General features: G+C 38.5%; 1 protein-coding gene across 1 annotated transcript in view; it reads right to left on the bottom strand.

The window, feature by feature from the left end:
• The window catches only part of LOC150109672 (neurobeachin-like protein 1), a 1,254,229-nt gene that overhangs the window by 192,352 nt on the left and 1,040,470 nt on the right, over positions 1-21,407 (bottom strand). Inside the window, exon 47 of the mRNA XM_090413954.1 lies at positions 10,643-10,773. Coding sequence (XP_090270080.1) covers positions 10,643-10,773 — 131 coding nt within the window. The remainder of the gene's footprint in view (positions 1-10,642; positions 10,774-21,407) is intronic.

Below are 21,407 nucleotides of genomic sequence, written 5' to 3'. Positions count from 1 at the left end.
CCAGGTTTTTGTATGATGTAAAGAGCAGGTACTTTTCCAATCAATTTGGTGTAGGGTGTTGAGAGCATGATCTGAGAGGCCTGCTTCACCAAAACTGTTATATTTAATGTGTCTTTTGTGTTTTTCTTTAAGTATAGGGATTGTATTTCCAGTTTCACCAATATAAGGTAAGTTACAGGTGCAGTAGATGCAATAAACTGCAGGATGTGCCAATGGGAGGATAGGATCCTTAGAGAAGTTGAATAAGTTTTTTTAATTTATAGGTGATTTAAAAGTAGCATTGAGATTATAATGGTGTAGGATTCTATTGATTTTTTCTGAATAACCCTTTAATGTATGGATGGCTATGGTTTTACTGTAATCTATATTCTTTTTTGATGAAGTTTTATGAAGAACTTTATTAACAGTATTTTTGTTATAGCCATTATTTATAAATGTGTTGCTAATAATTTTTAATTCTTGTTTAAGAGCTTGTTGATTAGAGCAAATTGTTATAGCTCTGTTTTTAAGGGTGTTAATGACTCCAAATTTTTGCGACGGGTGGTGATATGAGTTAGCATGTGTATGTTGGCCAGTATGTGTCAGTTTGCGGTAAACTGTGAAGGATAGACTGCCTGAGGGAAGACGTGTGACCAGTGTATCCAGGAAAGGGAGCTAGTTCTGATTTTCAATTTCAATAGTAAATTGTATGCATTCATGTTGTTTTTTTATTTAGGTGGCTAAGGAATGTGTTTAAAGTTTGTCGGCCGTGTGGCCAGATAACGAAAACATCATCAATGTATCTAAGCCACACTGTAGGTTTTAGAGTAAAGGAATCAAGAGCAACCAATTTTTTTTTTTTTTTTTGCTTTTTGTTTGCTCAAAAGCTTCCACATAAAAGTTAGCAATTGGAGGGATAATAGTGAGCCCATGGCCGTACCTTCTTTATGTAGGTAAAATTTATTTTGCCACACAAAATAACCAGAACGCAGCATGTGGACAAAGAGGGCCATAATGTCGGGCAGAAATTTGTTCTGTAGGAGAAGAATTTTTTCACTGATTGGGACATTTGTGAAAAGGACATAAACATCAAAACTGACTAATAAATCATCTTTTCCGAGCGTTATGTTTTTAATTTAGTTTATAAAGTGTGATGTGTATGTTTATAAAGTGTTAATAATGTATTCTGATCAGCACGTAAACATGAAAGAAAGACTTCTGATAAATTGCCACACCACAAGTTGGTCACTAAACTGAAGCAGATGGGATTGGATAACAGACTAGTGAGTTGGATTAGTGACCAGCTTTTAAGGTATCAGCAAGTTGTGTGTGTGTGTGTGTGTGTGTGTGTGGTGGTGGTGGTGGGGTATCTCGAAAGAGAAAAGTCACTAGTGGTGTGCCATAGAGATCTATTTTGGGACCACTGTTATTTAATTTGCATATTAATGATAGTAGGATAGGTTCAACTTGTGATATATGACTGTTTGCAGATGATGAAAAACTGGAGAGTAATGAGGAATCAAGCAGATGTTGTGCCCTTACAGGAGGACCTGAATAGATGGTATGAGTGAGCAACAGTATGGAACTGCCAATTCAATGTTGCAAATTGTAAGGTTCTGAAATTTAGTAGCCAACAACCAACATTTTGGAAGAAGATAAGAGACCTTGGAATGGTCGTGGACCAGGATCTGTAGTTCCGAGGTCACACTGCACAAGTTGTGAAGACATCAAAAGAGGTTCTGGCTCCATTGTATAAGGTCTTGATCAGACCTCGTATGGATTATTGCACAGATTTGGTCCTCTGATTTTCATGATAATGAGGATATATTGGAAAGGGTCCAGAGAATACTGACTAAGATTGGAATAGGTCTGTTGGATGTGAGGACAAATTGAGAGAATGCAGTTTGCAAAGCCTTGTGAGTAGGAGGAAGAGACGGGATATGATCAAGATATTTAAGTTGGTAAAGGGCTGTTAACTGGGTTATTGTGGAAGAAATTTTTCACAGAATGAGAAAAGGGGGTACAAAAAGGGGACATACTTGGAAGCTGTACAAGGAGGGCATGAGCAGGGACATAAGGAGCAGGTTCTTTGCATAGAGAGTGGCATGTGAGTGGAATGCATTGCCTGACATTATGGTGAATGCAGATCAGTGAATGAATTTAAGGTACAGTTTGACTGGCTTCATGTGTGACAGCGTATGCCTCCCGCAATGTTTTTTTTGACTCCATAGAGATCTGATGTTAATAATAATAATACAAGTAGTAAAATATTATTAACATATTATTAAAATTCTCTGGACGAGAGCATTTTAATAAGTTTTTCACTTAATTTCTATGTAAATTGTAATAGGATGAAAAATTATATTCTTCATTTGTGCTAGAATGCAACTTAGTGAAAGGCTATTGAAAGTTGCTACGGAAAAGATAAGTTTTATATTTGTAGTAAAGTAATGATTTGGATTTTTGTTTTGGTGTAGGTTTATTTTTCATAGCTTAGTGTAACTAAGTGATTGTGGAGATTTGTGTGTTCAAAACAGACTTTGATTTGAGGTGAAAACGACAAAATGGCAGTATGAATGAAATCAGCACATCGTGTCGATCAAAATCAAACATAATTACAGTATGGACTTTTCAAGAATGGTACATTGTCGTGAATGTAACTTGTATATGTGGGAGAATGTGGAGAGTGTGTTTGTGGAGAGACTGAACAGGAAATAGGAGAGAGTATGCATATGTCGAAAGGAGGATATTCTGTTGGACTATGAGTTATCGGTAAATGCGAAACTGGCAGACTGAGAATGAAAGAGTGTGTAATTGCGGGAACAAATCACAGTATGAATCAAATAAGAATGGAAACAATTGCAGGGGCAAATAATTGTATAAATTACAGAACAGAAGTGATTGGGACTATGTAAGCAAAAGAAAGAAAGTATAGCTGAAGAAATGAAAGTGAGTGACACTGGAAGTTAAAGAAAGTCAGAATGAGGAAACTGAAATAACAAATAATAGACTGACAGTGTAATTGCCAGGATGAAAGACTTGAAAAATGAGTTGAGTAGAATAAGAAGTGAAATGAAGAATATGCAAAGTGAGATGAGAAGGTGGATAACAATGGACAAGTTAGGATAAAGGAAAACAGAGAAAAGACGTGACAAATGACTTGAGAATAGCAATATTTCATGTATGGATATGGTGAATGCATTCCATTACATGAAATTTGGAAGAAGAGAATATGGTGAAGGCAGCACAAGATGAATAATTATTATTATTATTATTATTATTATTATTATTATTATTTGACACCTCCAGGGAGTCCAAAGACTCATCGAGGGAGAGTGTGCCAACAGCATCGAACGATTGGCCCCCTTCCAACTACTAACCGCGCTCAAACTTACTTAACTGAGCCATTAGTAGCAGAGGCTCTACCAATCGACCAACCTTTGCCGGCAATCGACCAACCTTTGCCGGCGGTATAGCTGCTTTGGTCTACAAGTGTTGATGGTAGCATTTGGTTTCTGCAGCCATAGAGTGCAAACAACAAGGTGGTGGTCAGTTGACAGTTCTGCCCCTCTCCTCACACGAACATCCAGTACTGAGGAATGGTAGCAATCAATTCCATGAGGAGTATAAAGAGCAAGCCAGGAAGGAGACTCAGTGGGTAAGAACATCAAAACTACAGTATGAACAGAAATTAGCAAATCATGGCAAGAAAAACTCTAAAATTTTTCAGATATGTAGCATGTAGAAGGAAGAATGATTATGGTAAGATGATGTCAATGAATGCAAATGGTAGAATGGTAACTGGTGCAGAAGACATTATTATTATTATTGGCAACACCAAGGAGTCCTTAGGCTCATCGAGGGAGGCCCTGAACATCATGTCAAGAACTATTCAGTAATCACACAGTATCTATCATACTTTGCTTTGAACTCATTCACAGTCATAGCACAACAGACTCTTGCAGCTTATTCCACTCATTCACCACTCTCCAAATAAAAACCTAGTTCTAACACTCTTGCTCAGTTTCCATGGATGGCCTCTAGTTCTCCCACCATTAAACCTCTTCTGAAAAATTTCCTCTGAATTAATCTTGTAAAACCCCCTCAGTAATTTGAATGTCTCAATCATATCACCCCTTTTCTACCTATCAACCAGTTTCTGTAGCCCACAAATCTTCAACCTGTTCTCGTTAGGTTTATTCCATAGACCAGCTACCACTTTACCCATCTATCCATCAAATCATATAATCCTCTATCCATCCCCATGTGCTACAGTTTACTGATTAGAATTCCATGTGATATCCTGTCCAAGGCCTTTGCAAAGTCCAGCAGTATCACTGTAAACCCATTACCCTTATCCAATTCAGCTGTCACTGTATTATAAAACGTGAGCAAGTTACTGAGGCATGATCTACCTTCACAAAACCATGCTGCCCCACGTATAGTATCCCATTTTCATCTTCCATTCCTGAATTTTCTTCTTGATCCACTTCTCCAATACTTTGACAATGACTCTTGATATGCTGATTGGTTGGTAATTTGCTACGGCAGTCTTGGAGCCTCCTTTATGCAATGGAACTATTTTCCCCCTCTTTCCACCCCCTTGGGACTAACTCAGAGCTGAGACTTACTTAGATTAAACAATATGGTCAAGGGCACTGATGATGATGCCTTTGCTGTTTCACATAAGACTCGATCTGGTGTACTATCCAATCCCACAGATGTATTCACATTAAGGTTCTGTAATATGCTATGCACCTCCATTTCATTCACCTCAGTTCCCTCATTCCTGAAATATCACCACCTGGATGATATACTCTTGGAAAGTTTTCACTTCGTAATTCTACTATTTCGACTGATTCAGTTACCTTCCTACCATCGGCATTCCTTAAAATCATTCTGCCATATGCATTTTTTTCTTTTACTTGCAGCATATCGAAAGAACTGTTTGGGATTCTCTTTAGCCTGCGTTGCTAACTTCCTTTCATAATCTGCTTTTGCTTTTCTTACCACACTAGTTACCCTTGTGGCCTGTGCCTTGTACTGTTCATGTGCCTGTTGGTGACCTTTCTCCTTAAATTACCTCCACAATGGTTTTTTTTTTTTTTTTTTTTTTTGCAGCTCCAGCTTAATGATGACATTCATCCATTTAACTCCCACTTGATTTACTCTCCTGACTCTAGGTATGAAGTCAGCCATTACTTCCCTCAAACACTGCTTTACCATTTCCCATGCACTATCAACATCCAGCCCTTGGAGTTTTACATGTCATGGCACTGAACCAAGCAATTTCCTAAGCTTGTCATACTTAACAGCCCAGTAATTCCACATATACCCTATTTTAATGAAAATTCCACACATTTAGCCACCTCCCAGGTCAATACCATATGATCACTCTCACCAATTGGTGGTAACATGGTCATATTTTTTATAGACAAATTCTCAGATGCAATTACTAGATTGAGCACTCTCAAAGTACATTTCATTACATGCTGTCTCAGATAATTATCCCTTAGTAACTTAATAAAATCCATTTCCTTCCAGCCATGTGTCCTCTCCTCTTCCGAATCAATATTATCATAGTTGAAATCCCCCATAATAATTACCTATCCTCCATTCATTGAGTCTATTTGCCGATGCATACTATCTCTATCACCTATTCCATCCCCTGATCTATAGCAGCACCCAACACTGTATATTTTATTCTGCTGGCCTCAATCACACACCAGATAGCCTCAGATGTGCTATTTTGAATATCTCAGATGTCCTGAGATATTCAAAATTAGTTAACAAAAGTGATGGAAAGACTTTGGTAAGAACACAGAAAATAAATACCAGGAAGGATAAAATATTCTGGTGCTCTTCAAAAGGCTCAGAAATGGAGGAAAGAGTACTGTAAAAGGAATTAGAGATGTTAAAGGGGACAAGTAAATGGAGGATAAAGATATTCTTTATGTATGGAGTAATTACTTTGAACGATTGCTAAATGAAACAAGCAGTGACAGAATGGTAGTAGAAAATACATAACAGCAATGTAATCTGAAAAATATATATCTATACTTGAAGTAGAAAAAGCTATCACAAACCTGAAATGTGGAAAAGCAGCTGGAGTAGTAAATGATATTCAACCATAAATGCTAAAATATGAAGGACAAAAGTTTTACAGTGGCTACACTGCATAATTCAGAAGCCTTACTCAGAAGGTCGAATTCTAGATGACTAGAGTAGAGCACTCATAGTAAACATCTATAAAAAAAAAAAGGGAACAAAGGTGAATGTGAGAATTACAGAGGAATTTTTCTACTGAGTGTTTGTGGTAAGATTTTTGTAATTATTCTTGAGAAACCACTAAGAAAAATTATGGAAGGGAAGCTTGAAGAAGAACAAGCTGGATTCTGGCCAAACAGAGGTTGTCAGGTTTTCAATTCAAGGATCAGAATTTCACTTAAATTCAAATAGTTGAGAAATCATGGATATAACAAGGATCTGTATTTAAGTTTTGTAGATCGGGAAAAGGAATATGACAAGGTGACAAGAGGAAAGCTGTTAAAAACACTCCAGTTATATGGTGTAAATGGGATGTTATATCAAGCAATACATAATCTCTATTTAAGTTGTGAGTCAGTAGTTAGAATTGAGAAGATACAGGAAGATGGGTTGATGTTAAATCCAGTGTCATACAAGGATGTACATTATTCACTCTGTTATTCATCATCTATGTGGATCACATTATGAAAGAAAGTGGTATTACACACTTGATATCAAAATTGGAGATGTTAATCTTAACTCTTTACTTTATGCAGATGATACTATACTCCTAAATAAATCCAGAACAAGTCTGCAGGATTTCCTAACCAAACTGGTGTAATAATTCTGGTATGAAAATCAGCATTCAAAAGACAAAGACAGTGGAAATAGGCAGAAACATTGAAAACATCAACTGCATTCTAAAACATTTCAGCTATTTAAGAACACTTTTTAGTGAAGATGACAAATTAAATTTGTAAATAGACAGCGGAATTAGCAAAGCTGGTATGGTAGGAAGTCAACTGAATCAATTTACATGGAATAAGAGAGAGATCAGTCAAAACACTAAACTCTGTATACAAGACTCTGTGTTCAAAACAATTTTAACTTATGGATATGAGAGCTGGGTTAGAAATAAAACTCTTGATCAAAGACTGGAGACCACAGATATGAGAGTCTCCTGAGAAAGATTGGGGGACAGAATAGATGGCATCAATGGCAGTATTATATTAAAAACAAGGATATTAAGAAATAACTTGACATCGCTAGCATTCAGGAATGTAGCAGAGCTAATCTCAGATGGTATGGCCACTTAAACAGAATGGGAGAGGAAAGATTAGCTAAACAAGTGTTCTTTGCCAGGAGACAGAAAAAGACCCGCAGGAAGACCAAGATGTAGGTGGAATGATAGTTAAAAGTGCCTTAAAAGACAGAAATATAAATTTGATAATATTGGAATGTTGACAGATAACAGAATAATCTGGAGGGAAATAATTGTTGACAGGAAGTTAGTAATTATTATTATTAAAAGAGACCACCAGGGAATCAGGGACTCATCGAGGGAGGATACATACTACACGCACCAGCTATCATACTTATTCTTGAATTCGTCCACACTGCTTGCACTCATCCCCTTCTTAGCAGCATTCATTCTCAGCTTCAAAAGATGCCCTCTTGTTCTTTCCCCACTCTTCATAAATTGAAAAATTCCATCAATTGAAATCCTGTATGACCCTTTCAGAAGTTTGTAAGTCTCAATCATATCACCCCTCTTTCTCCTGTTTGCTAGTGTCTGCAGTCTACAAATTCTCAAACTGTCTTCATAATTAGTATTCCACAATCCAAATATAATTTTTAACACTCTCTTTTGCACTCTCTCCACTATATCAGAATCACAAGGGAAACGAGACCAGACCTGTGCACAATAGTCTAAGTGAGGTCTTATCTAGGCCTTGTAAAGAGGCAAAATGCCATCTATTTTCCCATGCCCACAATTCCAGTCTGTTTAAATCATTCTGCAAGAATTGTGTATCAAACAGCATTCCCAATTATCCTACCTATCTTTTCATCATCAGCAAATAGCTGTATGTCACGTGTCAAATCCTTCCTAATATCATTAATGTGCAGATTGAATAAGAATAACAGTGGAACAAGTACTGATCCTTTTGGTACACCACTGGTTATTATTATTATTTTATTTATATTTTTTTTATTAATCTTTGTACTGGTTATCGGTAGTACTACCATTACATCATGTCCAAAATTTATATAGGCCTAAGCCTTTACAATTGTTTTACCCTATGCCTGTTCTAGTTATCATCGTAGTCATTCTCTGTCACCAGTGTCCAAACTCATGTTCTCCAATTTATGTAACAGTCTACCGTGCGGTATTCTGTCAAAAGCCTTATCAAAATCCAAACGTATCATGGTGTATCCATTTGCCTTGTCTAGTTCGATGGTAACATTATTATAGAATGTGAACAAGTTGCTAAAACATGACCTTAACTTAGTAAACCCATGCTGTTCATTGCAAAGTAGAGATACACTGTCAATCCATTTCTGAATTCAGACCCTAACCATTTTTTTCAAAATCTTCACTACCACTCCTGAGATATTTGGTTGGTCAGTAGTTGGATACATCAGTCTTTGTACCACCCTTGTGTAATGGGATTACCAAACATTCTTTCCATTCCTGCTCAATCTTCCCTGTTCTGAGACTCAAATTATATAACCTGGTCAAAGGAATACCCAGTTCAGTGAACACACTTTTAGCACCCTTCCTGATATTCCATTATCTATTACTGAATTCTTATTCATGCAGTAGCTCTAATACCTAGTCCTCATACGCCTGTGTTTCTAAATCCAGTGAGGAGATAGCAGTGAGTGCAGTGTTGCATATACCAGGTTGATAGCTTTTAACAAAAATGGACAATCATTAGTTGAACAACCTCCTCTGTATCTCCAACCCTCACACCATCAGCATTTAGGAAGAGTTATTCTTTCATATTCATTCTTTTTTTTTACTTGAAGCATTCTTGTGGGTTGTCTTTAGCACACAGAGCCAGTTTCTTTTTATACTCAGACTATGCTTTCTGTACAACAGTTATGATTATTCTAGTCTGCTGCTTATAATGATGTAATATAATGATGTGAAATTTCATTTATTATTATTATTATCAAAAGATCCTCCCCCCCCCCAAGGTATTTCATGATGATGTTAAAGTGGAAGGATGAATTGTGGCTCTACAAAGAGTAGGATATAAATACTCACTCTCTATTCTTCTAATAACTTCCATCTTTAATTCTAACATTACATGTTTGCATGGTCTTTAAGCAATATTTTCACTGGTAGTTGAACTTGTGCTGTTACAACAAGACATGTTTCCAGTTTCACTTTTTATTTTAAGGATAAAGTTTTTAAAAAGGCACAATGTTAACTTCTAGAATAAATTTGATAACAGCACCGATATCATAAACAGAGAATTGCATTAATTTCAAGAGAATCTGTATAAATTACTTTAAACCACTGTAAATCAATTACCTAATGTATTTACTTTCATCTCAGTCAACTAGTAATCTCTATGGTAACTTTAAGACTTCAACATGGTTTGCAATTCCTGTTGAACAATATTCCTAGATATTCCTAGTAGTCAATTAATGAAACAGGGAAGCTTAGGAACATATCAAAACAGAAAAGATGACAAAAATGACTCAGATTACAATTACTACAGACAGTCAAGATGATAATAACAAGAAATGCTGTTTTCCGGCCGAGTGGTTAGCATATCCACTCTCCAGCCAAAAGGCTGTGAGTTCAAATCCTGCTGTGGGCATAGATGTTTGTGAGTGTGAAAATAATAGTGGTGGTGGTGGGTGGTAGATGGTGTAGTTGCGGTTTGTTGGAGGATTGAGTTGTGGAGACAGAGTTGTAGAGTAGGTTGGTCTCCCTCGATGAGTCTTTGGACTCCCTGAAGTATCACATAATAATAATTTTCCTTCTGATTCACAGAAATGGCACAAAGACAAAATTAAGTTTGATGCCATGCTGTTCATTAAAGAACTAATTTTTGTTTATGTGGGCAAGTCAACAGACATGCACAGTTAACAGTTGAGAGAATTCATGCCAAATTAGACTCAAACTATTTGCACTTCTCCAGAGGTTAGTTTTATAGACAATATATTGGAACATCTTCCTTTTATTCAGAGAGAAAACTGTGATAAAATCACTTATTTAAAATATGCACCAGGAAAAGTTATTTTTTATCATTTTTAGACTTTTTATAAAAGTTGATATTTCAACTGAGGGGGAAAACACTATTCTAGTAAGATGAGGCTTTGGTGATTGATCACCTATGAGTATGAAAATTCCCCTTGAAACAGAATCACACTCATCCATCAAGTATCAGGTTCAAGAATTTTAGATCATTACAGGATCCAGATCTGCTACAATTTTTGGTAGCATGATAACCACTGTACTTCTACAACCACTAACACATTCACCATAAACATTAACATGAAATAATGGATTTTGTTTAAGATGAAGGTTATAGATATTAACAAGTGACTTCATACATACTATGAGAAAATGGAATATCAACTGAATATCATAAAGTTAATATAATATTTCAAATATTACCATTCATGTTCAAAAGAAAATCTGGAAGGTAGAAAAACTCTGGAATTAGTTCTTTGACATCATTTGGATTTTCCATTAACATTCTCCACGTAGCTTCCAGTGAATGAAATTGTCGATCAGCTACATCGAACCTAAAGAAAGTAAAATTAATTAAATTTTATGTTGATACATCAATGAAAATATGCTATCCTTACAACTAGAATCACTGTAAAATACAGAATATAAATATGCAAAAAGTATATATTTTCTGTTATATTTTTGACTATTTCAATTTCACACTATTACACTTTACATGACAGCCTGGTTGGCAGAACGGTTAATGTATTCAATCTTCAACAAGCTGTGGGTTGTCTCTCAAGAACTCGAGAAATTCATTTTCCTTACATCCAAATGCTATCTCTCTTCATTCCAATATACAGGGTGTTCGGGATAAATTTGACAGTTTCGTAAGGAAAAAGAAAATCTTCTTTGTATCTATTAAATTTAATGAATTGACAAAAAAACATTACAGGCAGAGTTAATTACAATACTATCAACAAGATTTACTCAAAATAACCACCATTAGCATCGATCACAGCTTCAATTCTGCTTCGGAACCTCGAACAAGCTGATGCTACAGTCTCCCTGGGAAGGGCCGCAAAAACTGTTTTAATTTTATCCATTAACTGGGCTTTTGTATTACTGGAAGTGCGATTGGTGTCTTTTTCAACTGCGCCCCATACAAAATAATCCATGGGGTTAAGGTCTGGGGAGTTTGGAGGCCAAACATTTGGACTGGTGAAGTCGTAGAAATTTTCAGACAACCATTTTTGACTTTTCCCAGAAGTGTGCAAGGGGCCAAATCCTGCTGCCATACATACATCCTACCATTGGCTACCCTTGTTATCCAGGGCTTGACTACAGTTAGCAACTCCACGAACAAAGCCCGAATTCCAATGCCAGGGTTCTTCAACACCTGTTCCTGCAGATTTGCGAGGAATTCTGCTGTACGAACGCAATCAGATCGTCTGCTAGGGATCTTTCTTCTTGCTACATCCTCGTAGTCACCATTGCAAGTCTCTAGTTCATGCCTGATTGTTTTTACTGTATTCAGGGAGCATTGGGCAGCAGTCGTAATATCCTTATTTTGATGGCGGGCACGAATCATCATGATACAAGTTATTCTCTTCCATGATTCAGGTGGGTTCCAGCTATCCATCCTTTCTGACATCTTGTATATGAATGAAGAAGGGTCCAAACTTTTAAATGAAGAGAAGTGTGTGTTAATACATGTAACTTACGGAAAAATATAATTAATTATAAATATGTCAAATTTATCCCGAACACCCTGTATATTACCACAATTAAAATTACCTTTAATGATCGTCCTGCTCCTGTTAATGCTTTCCCAATGAATGATGGCATCTGGCTTCTCTCAGAACACTTAATTATTTCTACTTTCGTTTCCATTGCAATCACCTTTCTCTTCGTTGCTGGCTCACCTGGACTTGCAGTGGACTTTTGGTTTGGAGGCATGGTCATAAGGGTAATCACAGACTCACAAAATCGAATATCGAATTAAAAAAAAAAAAAAGTTAAGACAAAAGTGATGCTGTGTGTAAACGACCATATAAACAATGAGACTAGCTGCTGGTGTAAAGATGCTGTGTGAACGAACAGCTTACGCCATGCAAGTTTGTTTACATGCACAGAAGAAACTAGTTCCCAAGTTATTAATTTAATTATTCTTATGGGGAGTCTTAGGAGCTTAAGTACAGAGCGCCATAAGTCGGATCATCTGTAACCCAAGGACTGCCTGTATATTTGTTTGTCAGTAAACTCCACATTCCTTAGTCTATAACAACATTTGACTAAATATTTCTTCTTATCAATCTTTGCCTCACACCATACTGCCTCAAAACTATTACAACTATTTACCTCTTGTATCTCCACTAATTCTCCTGCTATAATCAGCTGCAAACCTCTCCATATTGTTTTTTTTTCATCCTCATGAAAAACATAACTTTCCATTTCTATTCTCATCAGGATATGATCTTTATCCAACCAAGGTTCACTTATTCAAACAATTAGTGGACAAGTAAGCTCAATCAGTGAAACATTTCATCTCCCTTATTTCTGATGCTTCTGGTATTATTATTATTATTATTATTATTACGGGCAACTCCAGGGAGTCATTAGACTCATCGAGGGAGGCCCCAAATCATTTTCATCACAACTATTCGACATTCATACAGTATCTATCATACCTCGCCTTAAACTCATTCACTGTCACAGCATCCACCACAGACTCAGGGAGCGCATTCCACTCATTCACTACTCTAAAAGTAAAGAACCCAGCTCTAACACCTTTACTAACCACACTTTTGCCCAGTTTCCATGGATGTCCCCTAGTCCTCCCACAACCAGCCCTGTTCTCAAAAATATCTTCTGAATTAATTTTATAGAAACCCTTCAGTAATTTGAATGTCTCAATCATATCTCCCCTCCTCCGCCTATCAACCAATTTTTGCAACCCACAAATCCTCAACCTGTTCTCATACGGTTCATTCCACAGACCTGCTATCATCTTGGTCACTCGCCTCTGGATCCTCTCCACCTCCTCCCCATCAAGAAGAAACCTAGGTGACCAAATCTGAGCACAGTAGTCGAGATGAGGTCTTATCAAGGCTCGATACAGAGGAACAATAACCTGCTTGTCTCTGCTTGTCAACGTATTCTTCAGCAACCAAGTGATTTGATGAGCTGATTTGGCCACTTTTGCAATGTGTCCCCTAAATTTCAATTCCTTATCCACCAACACTCCTAAATCTCGTGCCTCATCAATTTCCTGGAGCACGGTTCCACCAATGCAGTAAACTGCCTCCCATCTTTTCACCCCAAAATGCATAACCTTACATTTTGCCACATTAAATTGACATCCATTCTCCCTAGCCCAGACCTCCAATCTATCCAAATCATCCTGCAAAATTTTGACGTCATCTGCATTCACTATTGCCCTACCCAACTTCGCATCATCCGCAAACAAATGAACTGTTCCTCTCAGATCCTTTCCTATATCATTTATGAACAAATTAAACAGCAGTGGTCCAAGAACAGATCCTTGTGGTACACCACTAGTCACAGGCCGTCTTTTGGACTCTACTCCTGAGTAAACCACTCTCTGATATCTCTCCGTCAACCACCCTCCTATCCATCTCACCAACCCTATGTCCATTCCCATATGCTGCAATTTACTGATTAGAATTCCATGTGGTATCCTGTCGAAGGCCTTAGCAAGGTCCAGTAGAATCACTGTACACCCATTACCCTTATCCAGTTCAGCCGTCACTGTGTTATAATACGTGAGCAAGTTACTGAGGCATGACCTACCCTTCACAAAACCATGCTGTCCCCGATACAGTATCCCATTTTCTTCTATCCAATCTTGTATTTTTCTCTTGACTATTTTCTCTAAGACCTTGATAATGATTCCTGTTATGTTGATTGGCCGGTAATTTTCAACAGCAGCCTTGGAACCACCTTTGTGCAGTGGAACTATTTTCCCCTCTTTCCACCCCCTTGGGATTGACCCAGTCCTGAGGCTCAAATTAAACAAAATGGTCAAGGGCACTGACAATTCTTTGGCCGCTTCACGTACGACACGAGCTGGTATACCATCCAATCCCACAGATGTATTGACATTGAGGTTCTGTAATAGACTAGTTACCTCTACCTCATTCATCACAATTCCAGTATAAGCTGTTGGTTCCTCCATTTCCGCAAAGCCACCACCTGGATGATATACTCTTGCAAAGTGCTCGCTCAGTAATTCCACAACATCGACTGATTCAGTTACCTCCCTACCCTCAGCGTTTTTTAAGATCATTCTACCATGAGCATTTTTCCTTTTACTTGCAACATATTGAAAAAACTGTTTGGGATTCTCTTTAGCCTGCATGGCCAATTTCCTTTCGTAATCTGCTTTTGCTTTTCTTACCACCCTTGTTACCATCCTGGTCTGAGCTTTATACTGTTCATGCACCTGATGGTCACCCTTCTCCTTAAATTCCCTCCACAATTGTTTCTTTTTTTGCAGCTCAAGCTTAATAGTGTTATTCATCCATTTAACCCCTACCTGATTTATTATTCGGACTCTTGGTATACAGTCAACCATTGCCTCCTGCAAACAGTTCTTAACCACCTCCCATGCACCATCAACATCCAGCCCTTGCAGTTTTACCTGCCATGGCATTGAGCCAAGCACACACCTAAGCTTGTCATACTTACCAGCTCGGTAATTCCACATATACCCTATCTCAATTGTAAATTCGACTCCTTTAGCCACCTCCCAAGTCATGACCTTATGGTCACTCTCACCAATTGGTGGCAACATGGTCATGTTCGTTACAGCTACATTCTCAGTTGCAATTACTAGGTCCAGCACTCTCTGCCCCCTGGTATTTTCCAATACATGTTGCCGTAGATAGTTGTCTCTTAATAACTGCATAAAATCCAATTCCTTCCTCCCATGTGCCCTCTCCTCTTTCCAGTCAATGTTACCATAATTGAAATCACCCATAATAATTACCCTCCTTCCATTCATTTCTTCTATATGCTTATGCATACTATTCCCACCATCCACTCCATCACCCGGTCTATAGCAGCACCCAATTGTATATTTTGTTCTGCTAGATTGTATCTCACACCAAACAGCCTCAAATGTGTTTTTTTCCCCATCCTGCAGTTCAACTTCTATACTCCTTGGCTGAAGCTCATCAGCTATCATCAATAACACTCCTCCCCCCTTTTTATTCACCCTGTCACTCCTGAACACGCTATACCCATCGCATTCAATCCCACTAGCTTTATCATCTTCTGTCAGCCATGTTTCACCAATACCGACAACCTGTGGCCTGGAAGTGCCAACCATGGCCAAAAACTCTTCCTTCTTGTTCCTAATACTCCTGGCATTAGTGTACATGAATCGCAGAAGCCCATTTGTCCCATCCCTACTTTGATTCCTTATACTAATTATACCATTCTGATTTGTTGTCCGTCGTACTCGCCCGGGCATAATATACTCATTCATACACTTAACTGCCCCCCCTAAAGTCTGCATATCTACTCCCCCCCTCTTAATAAATCTAGTTTCCCTGAGTCTGTACATCCACTTCCGCATCATTCATCAACACTCTTTCAAGTCTCCGTACACCAACTCCATTCAAATGTAACCCATCCATCTTATATAAGTCCTTTCGCCCATCGAACTCATTCCACACATCCACAAATTCCACACCACTCTCCATGCATAACCCACGCATAAAGTCATTGGCAATTATGGCCCTCCTTCTAAACACTTCGCTGTCATACCGCGGTAAGATACTCACCATCCTAACTCTCTCACTCTTCTCTTTTGCTACCTCAAACAACTCCCTCACATCCTCTATCATTTCCATTTTGTCCTCTTTCAAATCATTCATTCCTGCCACTATTATCATCTCTTTCACCCTCTGTTTTTGCAGTCGAATAGATTCGCTGACGTCCTTTATGTTCGCACCCGGCTGGTACGACTTCGTTAAACTCTCAATTATTACGCCTCTTAATAGCGAATCCCCATACAGCACTCGCTCCTTCATTTTATTGACGTTTACGTACATTCTATTATTTGCCGTCACAGACTTCCGCCGGTTATTTGTCGGTACGTTCAACACACATTTTTGCATACGCTCCAGTTGTCGTTTGGCTCTGTGTATCGCGCCATTTAAACGGGCAATTTCGCTACTCGCATTTATCTCACCATTTTCATTACCGATCAAATCATCCATTCCTTCGGTGTTTCTACCTTCATTTACACTTTCAGCGACGCTCTCACACATATCTGACACTACCACGCAATTCTCTAGTACACCGCCATTTTCTACATTCTGACTACCGTTAACGATATCAGTCTCAATACACGAAACACGCTTGAAGTCCTCATTCTCTTTATACTTTCTACACATATTAACTCCACTATCACTTTCTAACCAGACTCCTACCGCTCTTCGCAAGGCATACATCTCACAGACAGCACATTGCATAAATTCTTTTACATCAAAACTCTTAAGTAAGCATGGCGACCTGGCCGCCATTTTTTTCTTTATCGGTGCCATGTGTACGCTATCTTTTCTTAAAAATAATAATTAAAATAACAGAAAACACGCAAAAATTGCACAGACACACCAAGAAACAAAAAGCAAACAATACTACTTAAAATTCTGGTAAAATATCTAATGATAACACAAAATAATACTGATCTTTTCAGGAGCTCTCGACAAGCCGACGATCTAATCCGTGCGACACCAAGCGACCCAATATGAATGGTATGTATTCATAAATATTATTATTATTTCATGGCACCTCCATGAAGTCCTAAAAGTTATCATTGGGGGACACAATATCAATTGCATCTCTCTCTTTGAAAAACCATTAACAAAGCATGCACAAGTGACTGAAGCAACTTATTACATCCGTTCACCACTCTCCAAGTGAAAAATCTAGTCCTCATACCATTGCTAACTACATCTTAGCCTAAATTCCAGGAATGATCGCTTATTCTTACCCCTCTAACAAAATGCTTAAATATTTCCCCTGCATCAATCCTATAAAACCCTTTTATCCCATCTTCCTTTATCTCTCTTTTACCTTGTGGTGTCGAGGGTTTTCTAATCAATGGACCTAAACCGTTTACAGGATAAGGTGGTCAGCCCTACGCCACGGTGTATCCTTTGTCCATGATGGCGTTGAGTTCTCAAGGCTGGTTTGCCTGCTTTGTGGAATGAAAAACCCCAGAATAAACTGGGGGAAAACCCTACTGTCCATGCTCAAGACCAGCTAACTTGGCTATGGCTAAGGAAGATACTTCAGCTCCTCACGTCACAGATGGGAATCGAACCTAGGACACTCCTTCCCCAGGCATATGGTTGCGAAGCGCACAGCCACTAGGCCAGTAATGGCGAACCTATGACACGCATGTCAGCACTGACACACTTGAGGGTTTCAGGTGACACACCTTGGATGTCGAAAAATATTGGTATTCTGATGAAAAAACTGCGATAAATTGTGTAAGATCGCTCTCAGTTAAGGCAAAGGTAGGTTTGTTCATTGAAAGAACTTTCTACCAGTAGTCAGCAACAGAAAAGTCATTAAATGTAATGTAAGTTTGTAATTTCAGTTTATTAAATTAATTGTATAATATGAATTCATAGATTTTATATCAATGTCCTATTAAATAAATAGCATAATATGATATGTATAAGTCACCATGTATAAGTATAAGTATATGTATAAGTCACTATGATTATGTGGTTACATTTATAATGCATGTATGCAAGTGGCACATCAACAACGTCAATATTTAAAAAAAAAAAGTTTGACACACCTAGGTAAAAAGGTTCGCCATCACTGCACTAGGCTAACAGCGTGGACTAAAATCTTTTTAAGCCACTTAAACGTTTCTATCATATACCCCCCCCCCCCATTTTGGCTATCAACCAACTTTTACAAACCCTCAATCTATCCTCATAAGAAGCATTCCACAGACCAATCACCATCTTAGTCACTCATCTCCACCACTTCTTTATCCTCCAAGAAACTAGATAACCAGACTTGAGCACAGTAATCCAGGCTAATATCAAGGCTTTATAAAGAGGAATTATAACTCCCTTATCTATGCTTGTGTGTTCTTCAATAACCAAGTGATCCAGTGACTACCCTGGCTAATTTAGCAATATGTCCTCTAAACTTCAACTCTCTATCTATTACTACCCCCAAATCCCTGGCTTCATCAATTTCCTGAAGTACAGTTCCCCTCAGTGTGATACACAACTTGTAATCTTTGTATTCCAAAATGCATAACTTGACACTTTTCCATATTAAATTGATATCCATCATGTTTTGCCTACGCTGTCAGCCAATTTAAATCATCCTGCAAGCTAATCATCCTGATTAACTATTATCCTACCCAACTTCGCATCATTAGCAAATGACTGAATATCTCCCTTCAAATTATTTCCTATTTTGTTTATCTACAAATTAAACAGCAGGTCCAAGCACAGAGCACTGTGGCACACCACTAGTCACCTGCCTTCTCCTCAGTCATATAGTACTTTTTGGTATCTCAGTTCCCTCAGTGTAGATTACTAAGGCATGACTGACCCTTCAGAAAGCCAAGCAGCCCCTTATAGAGTATCATAATCTTATCCATCATTTCTGATGTGATCTTTTTGACCTACTTTTCCAGTACTTTTACCACAATTCCTGAGATACTGCTTGGTCTATAATTTGCTGCCAGAGATTTAGATCCTCCTTTATGCAAAGAAATATTTTGCCCTCCTTCTACTCTCTTGGGACTTAAACAGCCTAGTCAAAGGCATCACCAGTTCCCCTGCACATTCTCTTAAAATATGAGCTGATATCCCATCCCAACACTGTATTTGCATTTCAGATTACGCAATATCCAAAATGCCTCTAATTCATCAACCTCTGTTCTCACATCAGTCCCTGTCACAACAATATAACAGGATGCACAATGTATGTTTTCCAGGCGGTAGAATGAGCAGAGTGATTGAGGCATTGGATATGAGGAGGGAGCGAGCAAAGGAGTTGATGGTTTTAATCGGCACGAATGAATTTGACAGAAAACAAAGAGCAAGTCAGAATGGATGTCGGGAGGCTGCTTAGAATGATAAAAGAGAATAGTGTGACAGGAACGGTAGTCAGTGTGTTGCCTAGGTATGAATGCGGTGAGATCAAGTGGAGAGCAAGGATTATGAGTGATATGCTGGCTGAAATGTGTGAGGAGATGGGAGTACAGTTTGTTAATGTGTGGAATGAGTTTAAGGAAGAAGTTAACTGTATGGGAGCGATGGACTGCATTTGAGTGGTTATGTTGTGAGTCGCATGGAGAGACTGCTGCTGGAAGGTAGAGAAGTGAGTAGATTGAGAGAGAATGAATCAGATTAAGCGGGAAGTGATGTGGAAGAGCAGGAGAGTAAGACAGGAGAGATTGAAGAGGTGGTTATAAATGAGGAAGTGAGTGGCATGAGTATAGCAAATGAGAGAATGGGTGTGCAAGAGGAGCAGGGAATCAGGGAGGCTCAGGGATACACAGCGTGAGAAAGGTGGATGCTCCGAGAGGAGGTGAGAGCATGTGTAGACAAGAAAGAAATGGGATGACCGGGGATCAAGAGGAAACAGTTGGAATCGAAAAGGGTTTTAAAATGAATAAGCAGAAAGGGAAATGGCCCCAGTCGAGCATGGAGCGAGTGGTATCAGTGGAAATAGCTGTAGATCCAGAAATGAGCATTGTGTTTGTATACAAATGCTAGAAGTATAAGAAACAAGGCAGATGAAATGGTTGCATTAATTGCGTCTATTCATCCAAAGATTGTCGGAATAAGTGAAACATGGTTGGAAGAGGATGACATCCTGACAGGAATAGAGATGGAAGGGAATGATGTGTTTCGCGAGGATAGAAGGGATAAAAAGGGAGGGGGGGGAGTGATATTGATGATAGAGAAAGAGTTATCTCCATACAAAGTAGAGATGCAAGAGGGAAATAGTGCCAGTGCTTTTGAGGTAGTATGGCGTGAGATAGAGCTGAATGGAATCAAATACTTGGTTGGATGTTGTTATAGAGGATTGAGGGTCTTGGATTTGGTCATCTCATCAGAGGATGTAATTATAAATGAGGTGTCAAATCATCCACCACTCTGTGAGAAAAGGGTATATGTGGAACTATATCAAGGGGGGCGATTATGAAGAGCTCAGGAGAAAGCTTGCGGGTGTAGCATGGAATGAGGAGTTAGCTGGAAAAGAGATCAATGCAGCTTGGGAGATTTTAAAAAACTATCTAGTAGATGCAATGTCTAAATTTATTCCAAGGGTGAGAAGGTTAAATAAGGTAGGTGTGAGATGGATGAATAAAGAGATTAAGCATGCGATACAGAGAAAAAGGGCATTGTGGAGGCAGCATAAGAGACGTGGAAATAACCAATTCCATGAGGTCTACAAAGACCAGGCAAGGAGGGTGTGACTTGGTTGGTGAGAGTAGCTAAAGAGAGGCATGAACAGCAGTTAGCTAATGAAGCCAAAATAATCCTAAGGAGTTCTTTCGATATGTAGCCAGCAAAAGAAAGAATGATTATGGAAGGATGACATTGATAGGAGAAAATGATATAAAGACAGCTGTTGCAGAATGGGTGGTGGAGCTACTTAATGAGCAATTCATAAAGGTCTTTCAATCTTGTGAATATGAGTTCATGGAGAGATTGTGAGCAGTTGATGATGGGGAGGAGAGACTGACTGTAAGTGAGCAAGAGGTGTATGGGGAGTTGAGTAAACTAGATGTTAACAAGGCTGTGGGACTTGATAATATATCACCGCGTATTCTGAAGGAATGTGCAAGGGAGTTGACACCTGTCTTGACATTTTTTTTTAATACGAGTCTTGCACTCGGTCAAGTCCCTAAGGAGTGGAAGGAGGGCAAGATTGTGCCACTTCATAAAGGAGGTGATCGAACTCAAGCATCAAACTATAGGCCTATCTGCGAGTCAGGTGTTGTGGTTAAGTTGTTGGAGAAGCTTGTGAGACCTAGGATCCAGAGTTGGGTTGACAACAATGGTATTATCTTTGATGGACAGCATGGATTTGATAAAGGGAGGTCATGTTTTAGTAATCTACTTACTTATTACAATAAAGTGACTGCTTCCTTAGACAGAGGAGAAGGATACACAGTAATATACTT

This window comes from Typopeltis vanoorti, chromosome 2, assembly GCF_054136105.1.
Source record: "Typopeltis vanoorti isolate ZY-2024b chromosome 2, IOZ_Tvanoo_1.0, whole genome shotgun sequence".
Taxonomy (NCBI): domain Eukaryota; kingdom Metazoa; phylum Arthropoda; class Arachnida; order Uropygi; family Thelyphonidae; genus Typopeltis; species Typopeltis vanoorti.
The sequence above is the reverse complement of the archived record's forward strand: the minus strand, read 5'-3'. Positions and strand labels throughout refer to the sequence as shown.